Raw genomic sequence first — 18510 nt, 5'->3', positions numbered from 1 at the left:
ATTCCACATATCAGTGAGATAGATGATCATTGTCTTTCTCTGATTGACTTATTTTGCTTAGCATAATACCCTCTAGTTGTTCCGTTGTTGCAAATGGCAAGATTTCATTTTTTTGAAACATAATATTCCATTGTGTTTATATACCACATCTTCTTTATCCCTTCATCCCTCATTGAACATCTAGGCTCTTTCCATAGTTTGGCTATTGTGGACATTGCTGCTATAAACATTCGGGTGCATATGCTCCTTCAGATCACTACATTTGTATTTTTAGGGTAAATACCCAGTAGTGGGATTGCTGGGTCATAGGGTAGCTCTGTTTTCAACTTTTTGAGGAACCTTCATACTGTTTTCCAGAGTGGCTGCACCAGCTTGCATTCCCACCAACAATGTAGGAGGGTTCACCTTTCTCTGCATCCTTGCCAACATCTGTGGTTTCCTGGTTTGTTAATTTTAGCCATTCTGATGGTGTGAGGTGGTATCTCACTGTGGTTTTGATTTGTATTTCCCTGATGGGAGTGATGTGAAGCACCTTTTCATGTGTGTGTTTGGCCATTTGGATGTCTTCTTTGCAGAAATGTCTGTTCATGTCTTCTGCCCATTTCTTGATTGGATTATTTGTTCTTGGGGTATTGAGTTTGCTAAGTTCTTTATAGATTTTGGACACTAGCCCTTTATCTGATATGTCATTTGCAAATACCTTCTCCCATTCTATCAACTATCTTTTGGTTTTGTTGACTGTTTCTTTTGGTGTGCAGAAGCTTTTTATCTTGATGAAGTCCTAGAAGTTACATTTTTGCCTTTGTTTCCCTTGGCTTTGGAGATGTGTCTAGCAAGAAGTTGCTGCAGCCAAGGTCAAAGAGGTTGCTGCTTCTGTTCTCCTCAAGGATTTTGGTGGATTTCTGTCTCACATTTAGGTCTTTCATCCATTTTTGGTCTGTTTTCATGTGTGGTATAAGGAAATGATCTAGTTTCATTCTTCTGCATGTGGCTATCCAATTTTCCCAACACCATTTGTTGAAGAGACCGTCTTTTCGCTTGAATATTCTTTCCTGCTTTGTTGAAGATTAGTTGACCATAGAGTTGAGGGTCCCTTTCTGGGCTCTCTGTTCTGTTCCATTGATCTTTGTGTCTGTTTTTGTGTCAGTACCATAGTGTCTTGATGACTGCAGCTTTGTAATAGAGCTTGAAGTCCGACTCTGTGATGCTACCAGCTTTGCTTTTCTTTTTCAATATTCTTCTGGATATTCAAGGTCTTTTCTGGTTCCATACAAATTTTAGGAGTATTTGTTCCATTTCTGTGAAAAAAGTTGGTGGTATTTTGATAGGGATTGCATTAGATGTGTAGATTGCTCTAGCTAACATAGACCTTTTCACAACATTCTTCCAATCCATGAGCATGGAGCGTTTTTCCGTTTCTTTGTGTCTTCCTCAATTTCTTTCATGAGGATTCTATAGTTTTCTGAGTACAGATTCTTTACTTCTTTGGTTAGATTTATTTCTAGGTATCTTGTGGTTTTGGGTGCAGTTGTAAATGGGGTCAAGTCCTTAATTTCTCTTTCTCCTGTCTTCTTGTTGGTGTATAGAAATGCAACTGATTTTCTGTGCATTGATTTTATATCCTGCCACTTTACTGAATTCCTGTATGAGTTCTAGCAGTTTTGGGGTGGGGTCTGTTGGGTTTTCCATATAAAGTATGTCATCTGCAAAGAGTGAGAATTTGACTTCTTTGCCAATTTGGACGCCTTTTTTTTTGGGGTCTGATTGCAGAGACTAGGACTTATAGTACTATGTTGAACAGCAGTGATGATAGTGGACAGCCCTGCCATGTTCCTGACCTTAGGGGAAAAGCTCTCAGTTTTTCCCATTGAGAATGATATTTGCTGTGGGTTTTTCATAGATAGCTTTGATGATATTGAGGTATGTACCTTCTATCCCTACACTGTGTAAATAAAACTTTAAAACAAAGAAAAATGTAAGACAAAATAATAAATGATTTAAGCCTCCCTTCTCCCCACCCCCACTAAAAAATCTGAGCTCTTTGAGGCATTTCTCAATAATAACTAGTCACATGTAAATTATAATAGATTTGATTATATAAACTAATGGTGAACAGAAGCATGGAAAATTCTGCTTAATAGATCATTTCAAAATTGTTCTTTAAAAAGATGACTTTATAAACAGTGATTCCCTTCTTAATTATGTTTCCTTGTGCCAAGTTTCATGTGCATGGTGATTGGTAGGACAGGCTCTTGGAAAAGATGACTTTACTTCCATTGTCATCTTTTGCAAAAGATTACCAAGTTGATTGAATCCACAGGCATTTTAGTGCCCTCATCTCTGTGGGCAGGTAGATGGGCACATAGATCAGATTTTGTCCCTGTTCTTAAGGAGTTTATAATCTACTAGAGGAAATAGGCATATAAATAATATAATGCAGTATAGAGAGACTTAGAGGTATGCATGAAATTCTGTGGAACCAGGAGGATAATACAGTACTACTTGTGTCAGAGTATACAGCATTAAGATACAGCATTAAGTTTGAAGTTGACATTTGAACTGGATTTTAATGTGCTGCCAGCAAAGAGTGAGAGGGAATGGAATGTGAAACAGTTTATGATATGTCCAGAATATGGTGACAAGTTCAAGGTGACATTATAGGGGTGACCGGATAGAGGGGTCTGGTGGGAAATGAGGCTACAGGTGTAGGTTGTGGTAGATTGGAAAAGGCCTTATATACAATCTAAAGATACACTGAGGGAGCTGCAGAAATCTTTGTGGTGGTGGTTTTGTTTTGTTTTAAATCTATTTTTAAACAATTATTCATTCATGGGAAATTGCAGGAAGGTATATAGGGAAAGCCCTTGGTACCTTTCCCCCAGTTTCCCCCAGTGGTGGAATGGCACATAATTATATCCAGTATCAAGACCAGGAAATTGACATTGATAAGGTCCACAGGCCTTGTTCCCATTTCATCAGTTTTCTGTGTGTGTGTGCAGCATGCGCCTGTTGCATGTGTGTGCGCAGCATGTGCCTCTTGCATGTGTGTAGCTATGTGGTTTCTTTGTAACCACCAGGGTCAAGACACGGAACTGTTTTGTGGCCACAAGGCCCCCCTTGCTATCCCTTTATAGCCACACCCATCTCCTCTCCCCCTTTCCCTAATCCTTGCTGGCAACCACAAATCTGTTCTCCAAATCTGTAATTTTGTTATTTCAGGAGTGTCTATCTTATAAATAGAATCATACAGTGTATAACCTTTTGAGACTGGTTTGTTTTTTTTTTTTTTTTCACTCAGCTTAATTCCCACAAGATCAGGGCAAGTAGTCGTGTGAGTAATGCTAATTCCTTTTGATTGCTGAGTTTTATTAGTCCATTCTATGGATGTACCCCAGTGTGTTTAATCAGTCACCCGTTGAAGGACCTCCAGACTGTTTCCAGTTCTTGGCTATTAGAAATAAAGCTACTCTGGACATTTTTGTACAGGTTTTATGTGAACGTAGGTTTTCATTCCTCTGGGATAAATGCCCAAGAGTACAATTCTTGGGTCATAAGGTAACCACATGTTTAGTTTGCAAGAAACCACCAAACTCTTTTCCAGAGTTGCTGTACCACTTTTCATTCCTGCTAGCAATGTTTCAGTCAGAGTTGGGGTGAGATTGGAAGTGTATTGGTGAAGATATAGTGGCAGAAGATGAACTTTGTGAGAGAACTCTGGTGACAAGGAAAGCTAAAGGATGAGGAGAAGCCAGATATGCAACTAGATTACTGAGGGAGAATTGAGAGGATTTGATAGTTGTATACGGCTAACTCTAGGGCCACATATCCTCTGGCCTATTTTCTACCCACCAAATATTTTCCAGTTCATGAGTCAATAAACTGCAGCCCAGGACAGCCCATTACCTGGTTTAATAAATAAAGTTTTATTGGAACACAGCCATGCCCATTCATTGACATATGGTTTGTGGCTGCCTTCCTGCTACAGTGGCAGAATTGAGTAGTTGTGACAAATACTATATGACCCATAAAAAGTTTGCCACCTGCTTATCTAGAGAAACTTTGATATTTCTCATGAGATCGATTAAAGGAGGGATTCTTCCAGGGGCAAGGGAAAGGGCATGTTTGTGTGGTTTTTTGCTTTTAAATTTAATATTCCAAAGGTGTGCTCTAGAGAAGCCGACTGTGGTTTCAGGTGCTCCTTCTTCCTTTGTCCCTTTTTTTTTTTTTTTTTTTTTTTTTTTTACTTTATTCTCATTTGTATGTTGGGATTCTATGTAAGACTTTTATTTTGAAAAATGGTGATGGATAGAAGTAGGGAGCAGGATATCAGTGGCCCCAAAAGGGTTTAAAAACCACTTGGGGCATCTGGGTGGTACAGTTGGTTAAGCGCCTGACTCTTGGTTTTATCTCAGGTCTAGATCTCAGAGTCGGAGATTGAGCCCTGTGTTGGGCTCTGCAGACAGTCTGCTCAAGACTCTCCCTCTTCCTCTCCCCTGGCCCTCCCACACACGTGTTCACTCCCTCTCTCAAATAAATAAATCTTTAAAAACAACAACAACACCACTTATTTGGATGATCGCTGATGTTCCTTTCAACATTTAAGATACTCTGACTCCATACTGCAGCATCACTTTAAATCTAGCATTTCAATTCATAATTCATTTTCTCTGAGAAAATTGGTTGATCCCTCTCTCCTCCTGACTGACTGATATAAGAAATGTTGCCTTGGGCTGCCTGGCCAGCTCAGTCAGGAGAGCCTGCGACTCTTGATCTCAGGGTTGTAAGTTTGAGCCCCAGGTTGGCTGTAGAGATTACTTAAAAATATAGTCTCTAAAAAAAAAAAAAAAAAGAAAGAAAGAAATGTTGCCTCTGTATTCCTGGCTCATAACCTTCGTCATCAAGTTCTTTCTCCTTACCTAAGCATCTATTTGCCAAAGCCCTGTTCATTTGAAGACATAGAGGCTGACATCTGCAACTTCTCTCTCTTTCTCTTTTCCTGAGCACTCTGTAGGTAGTGAGGGGATATGAGGCATCTGGGGGAGGTGTGTGAGAGAGCTGTGCTCCTTTCATTATGCCTAGTAGTATCGCTTCTCGGCCTTTTGGCTAAGATCAAGTGCATTATGCCTAGTAGTTGTGATGGATTTCTGTGTGTATCTTTATGTTTAAAGCTCCTTCTCATTCCACTAGCACGTGAAGTGACTACTGTTGACATGGTAGGATATCCTTACAGATTCTCATTCATATGTTCCCCCTCCCTCTCTCTCCTAGCAAATAAGTGAATGAATGTGGGATCATACTGTTCTGTAACCTGGTTTATCTTTCAATTTTAATGCTCACATCTTCGCATATCAGTATAGATCTACTTAATTATCTTTAAAGCTTGCCACGGTCTTCCATTTTATGGGTACATTATAATTTAACCAGTTCAGTGGGATAACTTTTCATCTAGTTCTTCGCTATTATAAATCACACTGCTTATACTTATATCTTTGTGTAATTATCTATTTTCCTAGGGTAAATTCCTAGAAGTGTAATGTGTGATTTATGGAGATTGCATCTTTTAAAGCTTTTTGATACACTTTGCCAAATTGCCATCCAGTTTGTTGGACCAATTTATTTTTCACTCACCAGACTTTTAGAAGTCTTTACTGGGGTACCTGGGTAGCTCAATGGGTTAAAGCCGCTGCCTTCCGCTCAGGTCATGATCCCAGGGTCCTGAGATCAAGCTCTCTGCTCAGCAGGGTGCCTGCTTCCCTTCCTCCCTCTCTCTCTCTGCCTGCCTCTCTGCCTACTTGTGATCTCTGTCTGTCAAATAAATTAAATCTTTTTTTTAAAAAAAAAAGAAGTCTTTATTTCTGGCAGGAGGAAATAAATACTGTGCCATTTTAACTTAATTATTATTATGAAGTAGAATATCTTTTTTTAAAGGGTTTTTTGCCTTTCAATTTCTGAAGCAGACATATCTATATTTTAAACATACTACTTTTGCCATGTTTATTTTTAAGTGTGCTTTATATTTAAAGTTGGGCTTACCTAGTAACTTTATTAAAAACTGGGTCGGAGAGTGGGCAGACCCAGTCTTCTACCACACAGCCCCATGTCTGCACCTCTGAAGAGCCACCTTGTCATCTTTCACTCCTGTTATGAAGTCACTTTGAGATCTCCTGAGTAGTTGGGCCTTGTTGGGTCCAAAGGAGGAGTGGGTGAAAAGGGCTATGAGCACTTCAGGGACATGGTCTAGAAGCACTAACTCACTTATCAAGTGAGGATCACCTTTTGTCTTCTAAAATTATATTTTCACATCACTATTTTGCATCCGAGTGGTTGCCACTAATGTTGGTAAAATAGTACAGTGATGGGTACTGTGGGAACGTTGGCCTTAACGCAAGAGTTAACACAAAAACCTGAGTTTTTGGAGGTCTTGATATAGGCTATTTTTACTAGTGTTTGGATTGCTAATTTATTTTCCCACTTTGCTGTATTTCTTAATGGGAAAGCAGGCAGTGGAAAGGCTCCCAGCCTTAATTCTAATTGGAGAAGTTATCATACAGATACTACACTTTAAAAATTTGAAGTAGCTCCTATGTCCTCACACTTGGAGCGAAAGAGCTCTAGTCTATAGCCTTGATATTGTTACTAGTGAAGTGAGTGTGAGATGTGAACTTTGGAATATTGGTTACTACTTAAGTTGATCCTATAATTTAAATCATTTAATTTAAAAAATATCCCTTGGGATATTAATTAAAATGAAATGTGTTACCGTCAGTTGTATGTGGAAGTCAGTGAGGGTTTTTGGCAGAGGATTAAGGTGCCTGGCCCCCAGCAGTTAGCAATAACACTTCTCAACTCAGAGCCTTTCCCTGAGAAGTTCTGTCAAGCCCTGGATTCTTTTCTTCGTGACTCTGCTCCATGGAGTATCCTCAGATTCCCACATGTGTGGCTCAGAAAGCCTCAAGAAAAGAACTAAGAACTTCGAGTTTCATGCTTCTTACCTCCATGGGGCAGCAGCGTGATCCACAGCAGCAGGCTTAGTGAGGCGTGATCCTTGTCACCTTCCAGTCAAGTGAGTGGCTGGTGATGAGGGGGCTAATGCTTTCACATGCTTCTCTTCACGACCACATATTTGTAAAACAGTTGGCTGCTCTTAGTAGTCTGTGTCCATGAAACTTAATGGCGTCTGTGTCCTAGAACACTGTGTTCAGCTGACAAAATGTCTTGGACAATTGAGTCAATTAACAAAATCATGAAGTCACATCGTGTATAAGTCACCATCATAGACAGGGGAGTGGGGACGGAACAAAAAGTGTAAGCAAGCCTTTTCCAAAGCCCTGTAATAAGGGAAGTGAGAGGTAGAGAAGAGAAGATCTGACCCTACAGGGCGGGGGGCTGAAACAGGGGAGCGAGTGCTGTGGCATCAGAGGAGGAGAGCAGGGGAAGTGAGGGAAGGCTTTGTGGGTGTGGGGCTCCGAGGGTGGACAGGAGTAGTGTGAACACTCAGGGTCACTTGAGGAGAGAGAAAAATGTCAGGGTGAGAGAGTGAGGAGAGAGGATGGGGCGGTAGAGAACTGGGAGAGCCTTTATTTGGAAGTTGAGATCTTGAGGTGTGGAGTCTGCACATTCCACGAGGCCCACACAACTGGCAAAATTGCACGTGGGGGACTGGAGGCAAGGGGCCCTTTCTCCAGCACATATATAGAACCATCATCAGCCTTGGAACTCAGGAGGGATGCCTCTCACTTGTGAAGAAAAAGCAAAATAAGAGAGTAGATGAACTTTTTAGACTTATAAAATGATTACAAAAAGAATACCTTTCTGTCAGCTTCCCCAAAAGTTAACATTTTTCATAACCAGTCTAATGATCAGAGTCAGGAAACTGACATTTATATGATAATATTAACTAACCCATGGGTCTTTTTCAGATTTCATCAGTTGTCCTATTCATGTCCGTTTTCTGGACCAGGATCCAGTTCTGGATGACACATCGCATTTAGTTGTCCCATCTCCTTACTCTCCTTTAATCTGGAAGTGTCCCAGTCTTCCATTGACTCCTGTGACCTTGACACTTTTGCAAAGTACTGGCCAGTTATTTTGTAGACTGTTCCTTAGTTTGGGTTTGGCTCATGTTTCCTCATGACTCAATGCAGGTGATGCCTTTTTGGAGACAAAATCACAGAAGTAATGTTGTACCCTGGCAGTGCCAAGAGGCACGTGAGGTCAGTGGTCCCGTTACCATTCATTTACTCTGTCACACAGTTATGATGGTGTCTGCATGTGAAAGAACTATTTTTCCTTTACATGTCTCTTGAGGGGATTGGGCATCTTTTTTATTTTTAATTTTTTTGAGATTTCATTTATTTATTTGATAGAGAGGGAGAAGCAGGCTCCTGCCAAGCAAGAAGCCTGATATGGGGCTCAATCCCGAGACCCCAGATCGTGACCTGAGCCAAAGGCAGACGCTTAATTAACTGAGCCACACAGGCGCCCCTTTGGGCATTTTTTAAAAAGATCCCAAGTGATTCTGGTGTATGTCCAGGGTCGGGATGGAGGATGGCAGACGTACATCGAGATGGAGAAGTTCATGAAGTCTTTTTTTCTTTTTTTTAAGATTTTTATTTTTTATTTGAACTTTGGTGCCCCGAAGTTCATGAAGTCTTACCTCAACATGGAAGGAGTGAAGCTAGTTGTTCAGATAGGAAGAAGAAAGTGAAAGAGACACTGAAGTCTCTTGAGGAAAGTGGAGCAATTTTGAAGCATCTGTTATTAAGAGTTCCTAGTTGAAAATAATCCAGATGGAAGAAATGTTTCTGACTGTATTAAAGGCCATCGAACAGCATGAATTTTAGCCAACTAAGTGTACACAGTTTCCAGCACTTTCTCTATAGTGCTGAGAAACCTGGGAGCTGAGGTAGAGAATTAGAGAAAATTTCAGTGAAGAACATCCAACATTGTTTAGGGGAACAAGAGACCATTGCTGTGGACACGCACAGCACAGAAACATGCAGTCTTGGCAGGACAGGTAACACAGTCGTTGAGGAGCCTGGTGGATTAGGTGACACAATGGTCTCAGCAGCTTGAAAAAAGGTATAATGCTTGGAGAAGCGGTAAGTGTGACTCGCTTACTCGTTAGGTGTGAAGGGACAGACAGGGAGGTGCAATAAGGAGGATGTGGTCAGAGAGGCAGAGAACGTGGTGACTTAATGCCAGCAGGCCAGAGACGGGGGACTAGGCGGGCTCCCTGATATGAATGCTGATAAAGGGTGCCAAGCCAAGCCTACACAGGAACAGACAAGTTTATTTGTTCTGTATGCTATCTTCATTCAGAAAACACTTGCCACATCACCTTTTCTGGTAAAATACTTCTTAAGGTTTTCTGATCTTTTTTTTTTTTTTTTTAAGATTTTATTTATTTGAGAGAGAGAGCAAGAGAGAGATCACAAGCACAGGGGGAGGGGTAGGGGGAGAAAGGCAGACTCCCCACTGAGCAGGGAGCCTGATATGGGATTCGATGTGGGACTCCATCCCAGAACCTTGGGATCATGACCTGAGCCAAAGCCACTGAGCCACCCAGGTGCCCAAAGTTTTCTGATCATCTTTCAGGAAAATTTGGACATGTTTCTTTTTTTCTTTTTTTTTTTTTAAGGTTTTATTTAATCAACTTGTAATTATCCATGTAATGGGGAACCGATATCACACAAATAGTTGACGTACGCATAAAATTAAAAGCCATCAATTGAAATATGAACGTACTTTTTCTCAAGACTGCTAATAATAAGGTTGATGAGTTTTAGTTTTTTATGTTATGCTGCCGATTTTCCTCTATAGATGGCAACTAACCATGGATGTAAAGGAAGGTGTAAATTGTAGAGCAAGTGAAAAAGGAAAGTATTTTCCCCTGCCCTCACAGGCAGTCTATGCTCAGTTTGGGGTGTCTCGTTCCAGACTCTTCTCTGTGCAAACACAGGGGTTTATGTTCATTGCTCACGGCTATTGCTCTGCCAGGTAGATTGCCTTTCATGCATGCACTGTGTTTTTTAGGAATTACTTGCCTTCATGGTGTGATAATATCACATTTCCCCACATCCAGTTTTCATCTGGATTTTTTTTTTAATATCCTGGTGGTCAAGATTACTGATTTTCAGCTATTCATCAGGCAAGTATGACACACCTGCCAGCATGGGGCTTCTGATGGAGTAGAAGGGAACACATTAATTAGAAATCACAAGGAAAAGCAGAATTATGTACAACTGTGAGAAAAGAAGTATGTGGCAGTGGTAAAGGTGTGATAGAATTTAGCAAGAAAGACTCCTCTGAGGAAGTGATCATTGAGCGAGAGATGAAAGAAGAATGTGAGTTGGCCAAGAGGTGAGGCCGGGGCATGGGCCTAGGAAACCACATGTGCCACGATCCTGAAAGGATGCCAGTGTGACCAGAGAAGTGGCGTATAGATGGTGGGGAGGAACTGTAGTGCAGGGTCTTACAGGACATGTTAAGAAATTTTCTCCAACCGAAGAGCAAAATAGGTAATTGGACCATATTTGAAGCAGAAGTCATGACAATCATATTTATGTTAAGAAAGGATCATTCTAGTTGTGGTATGGAGAATGGATTGTAGGGAATTCAAGGAAATCCGTTAGTGGGCTACTTATAGTAGTCCAGGCAAGAACTGTGGGGATTCTGACGTGGCAGGTGGTGATATGGGGATACATGGATGGATTTGGGAGATGTGGTGAATTAGATATTGGGGCGGGGTGAGAAAGAGGGAAGGGTTAAGGATGGCTTCTGAGTTTCCAGCATGCACAAGAACTTCAGTAGTAGTACCGTACCATTCCCTGAAGTAGAGAACAAGGGAAGAGTGTCAGGCATTAGGGCAAGATCATGAGTTCTGTTTTCACTTGTGTTAGCTTTGAGGTGCCTTGAGACATTCAAGTGGAGACATTGCAAGTGGGCTCTTGAATGTGAATGTACTAGTAAGAGAACTGGATTAGAGATAGGAATCTGTGAGGTATCTGCATTGAGGTGTTAATTAAAGCTGTGGGTGTGGATGACATCACTTTGGAAGAGATGATAGAATGAGAATAGACCTTGTACCCTGCCTTGAGGGATTCCCAATATTTAAATGGCCTCGTCAAGAGGAATGAGTCAAGAAGGAGGCAAAAGGAGCAACCAGGGAGACAGGCAGGAAAAATTAGGGTGGTGGTGAGTCACAGAGGACAAGGGAGGAGCAGTTTTAAAAGAAGGGTGTAATCAACACCTTCAGCTGCTGCCAAGAGCTAACATGTACTAAAGACAGAGAATTGTATTTCCTGGCAGGCAGGTCTTTGGTGAGTGGCTAAAAGCTGTAAAGCGCTAGGTGGAGAAGCCCCATGGGACTGGGCTGGGAGGGACCAGGAGAAGATGTGGACTATAGCACACACAGGTAGATGCTTTTTAGAAGTTTGCTTAGGGTGAGCAATAGTGGGAAAGGGCTCTGGGGTTGGCCAAGGGAGAGCTTATTTGATTTTGTTAATGGGAGTCTTGATCATATTTGAAACTGATTGGGGAGAAAAAATCAAGTGAGAAGGAGTTGGCTGGATGAGGAGGTGAGAAAACAGACAAGTGAGTTCCTCAGAAAGCCACAGGGTTTCCATAAGTAGCCCACTAACTGATTTCCTTGAATTCCCTACAATCCATTCTCTGTATCACAAGGATCTGCATAAGCAGGCGAGTACAGTGGTTAGCAGATAGGGGAGTGCCTTTGATGTCCACCCGTCCTCAGCCTATAATACAGGTGACAGTACCATCTTCTCAGTGGGAAGAAGAGGGCTTTACACGTGTGTCCAGGTTGCTTTTCATCTAAGAAATACCATAAGTTGCTTTCTATTTCCTGGCTTCTCCCCTTTTTTTAATAGCTTTATTGAGATAACTCACACATCCATTCACCCATTTAAAGTGTACCTTTCAGTGGTTTTTAGTTTATTCACAGATAATGTGCAACCATAACCACAGTCAATTTTAGAACATTTCATCACTTCAAAAAGAAACCTCCTACCTTTTAGCTATCACCTCCCCTCCCTTCTTATTTGTCTTTTACTGTTAGAGCATAGAGTGTGGTCTGAATTCAAATCTAAAATCATTTCATGATTTCAAAGAAGAGCACATGTAACCTGAGGCATATGAAAGGTTGCCGAGAGCCTCAAAAGTGTGATCTAGCCAGAGATGCACAGGGGGCTGGGCCTACTACTTCGAGTCACTGGTGTTAAATCAGCAGATAACACACTCAGGAAATGCACTAAATCCAGGTTCTTCCCTGTCAGAGAAAATAGCTTAAGAATAAAGATTAATAAAATGAAATTACAGAAATAACCCATGTAATTAGTTTATTAGAGAACATCTTCTGTTGATAAATGATTTTATATACTTGTCCCCCAAAAGCACATTTTGGGGTACTTAAACTTGGTATGTGGGATGATGAGCTGCTATCAGAAACCTACGACATTCACAGAATCGGGCAGTAACAGCTGACCGGAGAAGGTAAAGATTCTGCAAACCACTGATACTGAAGAAGTTCTGCGTGGGATTGCTAGGATCCTCTTAAACATTTTGAAAAGAAAATCCTAGTCATCAGGAATCAGCATAGGCTTAGGGGAAAAAGGTCATAGCAAATTAACTTAATTTCATTGTCTTATATTCAAGAAATGTGTAAGAAATAGTATATAGCTGACCCTCGAACAACACGGAGGTAAGGGGCACAGATTCCCCACACAGTCAGAAATCCACATAAAACTTTCAACTCCCCCAGAACTTAACTACTGGTAGCCTGCTGCTGACTATAAGCCCTGCGGATAATATCAGCAGTCACCACATTTTGTATGTTACATGTATCGTATACTGTATTCTTACCATAAAGTCAGAGAGAGGAAAGAAAATGTTACTAAGAAAATCATAAGGAAGAGCAGGGGCGCCTGGGTGGCTCAGTGGGTTAAGCCTCTGCCTTCAATTCAGGTCATGATCTCGGTCCTGGGCTCTGCTCAGCAGGGAGCCTACTTACCCTCTCTCTGCGCCTGCCTCTCTGCCTACTTGTGATCTCTCTCTCTTTATCAAATAAATAAATTAAAATCTTAAAAAGAAAGAAAGAAAATCATAAGGAAGAGCAAATATATTTCTAGTACTGTCCTGTGAAAATAAATGGATGTATAAGTGGACTAGCACAGTTCAGACCCTTGTTGTTCAAGGGTCAGGTGTTATTTTATCCAGGTGTTTAACAAAAAGCCTTTGAGGGGCTCAGTTGTTGGGCATCTGCCTTCGACTCAGGTCATGATCCCAGGGTTCTGGGGTCGAGCCCCATATCGGGCTCCCTACTCAGCGGGAAGCTGGCTTCTCCCTCTCCCCTTGCTTGTATTTCCTCTCTCACTGTCTCTCTGTCAGATAAATAAAAATCTCTTTAAAAAAAAAAAAAGCCTTTTGAATATGATTTGGATATAGGTTTATATGTAAGTAGCTGAGTGACCATGCCCAAAGATTATGAGTAGATCATGAAAAGAGCATGATGATTCAAAGTCATAATGGTAGGTTCTGTTCAGAGTTATCTCCTTTTAGGTGTTTTGGTTAATGATTGAGGCCGTGGGAGGTATACTTATCAAATTTGCAGGTAATGCAGATATGAGAGTGATAGCTGGTATGTTCCATGTCCTTCAGAATCCAGAAATAACCTCCACAGTGTTGAACAGTGGGCCGCTAATGAGGTTAAATTAAATAGTGGGAGGAGTTGAAGCCTTCATTACAGGGTCACTCAAAGACATGGATTCAAATGAATTATATGATTTAATTGCAAAAATTCTTAATGGTAGCCTCAGGCTACATTAACGTTTGTGACATTTATAGGTAAGTCATGGTCTAGTGTCTTCTACATCTTTCCAAAGGTGGGACTGGAACATTAGCCCTACCTTTCTTAAAGGAATAGTTACGGAGGCTGAGAGGAGGTTTTCTGGAGAAGATCAGAGATGGACAGGCTGCTCCCTGATTTGGGGTGTGTATTTGCCCGCTTCTCTCCGCTCTGGTATTCTGACTGCGGATTCCCAGCTGTCTCCGCAGGGCCTGGAGACCGCCTGTTTTGCCTGCCTTCACCCTCCCTGCGCAGTGGCCTGGAAACTCCAGGCGGCAAGCTGGGGCAATTGTGAGTTTTTCATTTGTTCCCCTTCTCATGAGGGTCACTGTCCTGTGCTGTCTGTAGTTCAGTGTTTTAAATGTAGTGTTTCATATAATAAATTCCCCTATTTTTTCATCTTTTTCATGGGGGAAGGTAGAACGGGCTCTTGTTCCTCTCTTAGCCGGAAGTGGAGGCTCTTCGGTGATTATTTATTGCTGACATAAATGTTCGGCATCCAAAGCCGCCTTCTGCTGTCATTCCCTTGTTCCCGCCACGCTTTCCTCAGACACTCTGTGCTTCTCCCCTCACTCATCCCCACCGCATGCCATTCCTTTCCCTCAGTCTCCTCTTCCCTCTTTCTCGCTCTTCAGTGGCTCTCCGCCCGGTGGCCTCTTCCATGTCCTTTCCCTCCCACGGGAGGCAGAACTGAATCCTCTCTCTCTGTTCTGCTCCTGCCATCCTAACACAGTTTTCGGCATTCCAGCGTACCTGTTGTCACTCTGCTGGCCTTCCCTCCGCCACGCGTGTGTCGGTCTTCACATGTGTTCACACATGCGTGTGCTCAGCTCCCGAGGGCCAGTGCGAGCCGGACCCGCCCGAGTGTCTCTTACGGAGTTTTGGGGATATCATATGGAGAGAAGGTATGTAACAAATGGACGGATGCAGTACATGGTTTTTTAAAGGAGTTGTTTTTCTCCTCTCCCCCACATCAGGCCACCGAAGAAGTTTCCAAAAATCTGGTCGCCATGAAGGAGATCCTGTACGGCACGAACGAGAAGGAGCCACAGACGGAGGCCGTGGCGCAGCTGGCGCAGGAGCTGTATAACAGCGGGCTCCTGGGCACGCTGGTGGCTGACCTGCAGCTCATTGACTTTGAGGTGAGAAGCCGTTTCTCTTGCAAGCGCACTGCCTTCCTCGTGGTCCTTTTCCTTGTGTTCTTTCCTTTGAAAGATCCCAAGATTCCATCAGGCTCTTGGCTGCAGGGTTCCTGCCGTGTGAGTGGGCGCCGGCTGCCTGCCCCATAAGCGGAGCCGGGCAGGGGTGCAGGGCCGCCTCCTCTCTCCCCATAGTGTGTGTGAAGTTTCTTAGGTATTTGTTGTGTCCTTTTGTTTACATTATATTTAATAAAGAGCTGCTGCTTTACATAATTCACTGGCCTTGGGTTCTCAAGGAGTCAACAATCTAAAGAAGACTAGAATTTCTGGCTTCTCTTGAAAATTTTGACTCTGGCAACGTTGAGCCTGCAAAGCCTACCTGGCTTCTCAGCTGAAATGGAGCAGCTCCCACCTCTTGGCACACTGGGGTGTGCTGCACACAGCAGCTTGCTTTTCTGTCTCAGGGCCTGCTTCACCCAGCTTTGGCTCCTGCCTGGCCCTGGGAGGCATTTAATATCACTGCCCGAGCTTTTACAGCTGAATCGTGCCGTATCAGATGTTCGGTGAATTTAAAAGTGACAGTAATGGTCCTTGATTCCAGTCTGAAAGGTAGTCTGAGAAGTCGATACGGTAATGAGGGGCTTGGGTATGAGCAGGTTCCTCTGAGTCTTTGTCATGGGTGTGCTTTGTTTTAAGGCCAGGGTTTATCGTCCTGAGTGATCGGTTCGGTGTCTGTCCAGGTGCTTGAAAAACCAGGGGAGAGGACTGCAGACGGGTAATCAGATCCAACTTGGGAGAGCAATGGGAGGGTGTGGTTCATAGGTTACTTGAATAGAATTTTAATACTAAAGGACAATAAAAATTTACTTTGTAGAACAGATGATAAAGTTACTTCCCATGTGTAGATGATATCATGTATTTTTAATAGTGTATCAAATTCCACCAAAAGCAATTTCTATTTCCTCTGCAAAGTTGGGAATGCAGTGTTCCTTCTGCTTTGTCCATTCATCTATTCCCTGACCTGGACACTGAATTTAATATTCATTTGAGACTCAAATTTAAGAGCAGTGTGTGCCCTTGATGTGTATTCTTAGAGATTGCCATTGCTTCTCCTGACCTAGCGCAGGGCACAGGATGGTCTCTGGCTCTGGAAAGGTCTCATTTCACTTACTCTCCTGCAGGCTTGTCAGCCTCGCACCAGGTGGCCATTCTGAAAAATCTCAGGGGTTTGTTTTCGTGTGTTAATTTCTTGTGCAGTTTTCTGATTATAAGGTTCACTGTATAGCAGTAAAGCCCTTCTATTTTGTTTGGTACAAGATGATTGTATAGTTCTGATCTCTGAATTTCTGTATCTTGTGGTACTTAGAGCCTTCATTATTAATCTACATAAAATCTCTCTAAAGTAGGTCTCGTTTAATAAGGGTATATGTCTACTTGCCATGAAAGCTCAGCTGTTTACAGGATTCTTTCAGTTTTATTATACTAGCAGAAGGCAGCTTCTCTTCCTTCTATCACTGTAAAAGGAAATTATATGTATTGTTTACAACACGAGCATTTTATTTGAGGCTGCTTGTTCCATATGGGTGGGAATCAGATACCTGAACACTGTAAGCATATAGCAGGGTTTTATTTTTCATATGTGAGTCCATATGATCCGAAGGGCTAGAAATGGTTGAAATTATATGCAGTAAGATTTCACTTTGTGAACATAAATTGCTCATGTTAAAAACAGTGTACTACTAAAACATAGAATCTGGAATTGTAAATAAATACGAACATTTAATATCTGTGAACATTTTAAAGTCAGATATTCAGTCATACTTACAAAAATGCAATGCATTAATTTGAGTTTACTTGGGAGGGTGGATGGGCTCTTTGGCGGTTAGTCGGGTAAACATTTTAATGATTGTATTCCTAATAGGGCAAAAAAGACGTGGCTCAAATTTTCAACAATATTCTCAGAAGACAAATTGGTACAAGAACTCCTACTGTTGAATACATCTGCACTCAACAGAATATTTTGTTCATGTTATTGAAAGGGTATGTACAAAACAAAATTTATATTCTCAGTTGAAAAATAAAAAGGAAAGATGGTCTTGGGCAAAGACAAGATGGTAAATGTGGGAAAGTATTTTCTCTGTAGTTCAATCAGTTCATTTTTCCATACATCTTAACACATTTCCCTCCTTAAAATTCAGCCAATGAGCTAAACTCCCATATGGGAGTTAAAAGGTAAGTGAATCATGAGCCCTTAAATTCTCAAAGCCTATACAACTGAAGGAAAAAGTCTTCTGTGGTCTTACCTCTAGTCCTTAGATTTTAAGAGGTTTTCTGAACTATCAGTTAAATGATGTGTTTCAAGACGTCTTCTTTGGACAGACCTGCACACTGTGAGGGAGTAGAAGCTGCCTGGGAAGTAGAGCTCAGGTGCTATATAGCTTATCTGTGTTGTGTCAACAAAGGACATGTTTATGAAGTCTGCCCTTTGCTTTTTACCTGTGTGTGTCCACTCACTAACCCACTTACTTGGTAACTCACCTTGCATCTTCCTGGAATGAATGACTGGGCTGATAAGCAGGCATTTATGGTAGTGTGTTACTATCAGCAAACAAACAAAAGCCAAAAAAGCCTGAAAACTTCAACAAAACAAAAGAAAACAAATCCTTTTCTCCCTCAGGAGTGAGCCTCCCTGATTGGCAAGGTCACCCCCTGTCGTTTTGCACAAGGGTTGTTTGCCAGCTCTGGGTCTGTTGTGCATCTGTTTGTCCCAGCATTGGTGCTGTTCTATTAAATTGGCAGACAAGCGTTTTACTGGCATCACTGTTGGCGTGAATCAGCTTGCTCTCCTACCCCTCGCTTTATAGCTTGCCTCCCTCTGATTCATATCTCTGCAGTTTAACACTTCCCCCAAGTTCAGACTTGTTTAGACAGAGCATGAGTCAGTGCATGTGTTTGATGCCAGCATTCTATTTCCTTCTTTCTATTTCTAAATATCTATGTTGCTTCTTCAGATGTTGCCATACAAAACTTTTGGCATCTAATTTTTTGTTGTTACCAATCCAGAGTTGCGTGTGTAAACATGTAGTGAGTAGTTTGAAAATTTGGTGTTCTTAGAGCACCTTCCAGATGCCTTTGTGTATTTTTAAACCGAGTATTTACTTTCCATAGAAAGCAGTGGTTATTAAAATCTGTAAATTAGTTTGCCTATATTTTCACTTGAAAGTAGCCAGAGGTATGATATAAATATTGTTAAACATCATGTAAAGTGAGAATTTTAAGGTACAATTTAAAGAAGAATTGAAAGCTCTCATGTGAGTGGGCCAGAGCAGAAAACTCCGTGAGGGGGGAGAAGCTTAGAAAATGCAGCTGGTATTGGTCTCCCCTTTTTAGCCTTTAGAGCAGAAGATGTGCAGAAAGCTGGAGGGAAGAAAATAACCAGCCTTTTCCTACCCCTTCCCCAGCTCTGCCTGTCACTAACCTCCTGTCACTCTTACGGGTAACCCTTGCCGC

At 41.9% G+C, this 18510-nt stretch overlaps 1 protein-coding gene across 1 annotated transcript in view; it reads left to right on the top strand.

Annotated features, from left to right (window-relative positions):
* CAB39 (calcium binding protein 39) overlaps window positions 1–18510 on the top strand; it is an 87988-nt gene that overhangs the window by 48244 nt on the left and 21234 nt on the right. Inside the window, exons 3-4 of the mRNA XM_059167778.1 lie at window positions 14839–15003; window positions 16922–17040. Of these exons, the coding sequence (XP_059023761.1) occupies window positions 14839–15003; window positions 16922–17040 (284 nt within the window). The remainder of the gene's footprint in view (window positions 1–14838; window positions 15004–16921; window positions 17041–18510) is intronic.

Source organism: Mustela lutreola, chromosome 3 (assembly GCF_030435805.1).
Source record: "Mustela lutreola isolate mMusLut2 chromosome 3, mMusLut2.pri, whole genome shotgun sequence".
In the NCBI taxonomy this organism is placed as follows: Eukaryota; Metazoa; Chordata; class Mammalia; order Carnivora; family Mustelidae; genus Mustela; species Mustela lutreola.
The sequence above is the reverse complement of the archived record's forward strand: the minus strand, read 5'-3'. Positions and strand labels throughout refer to the sequence as shown.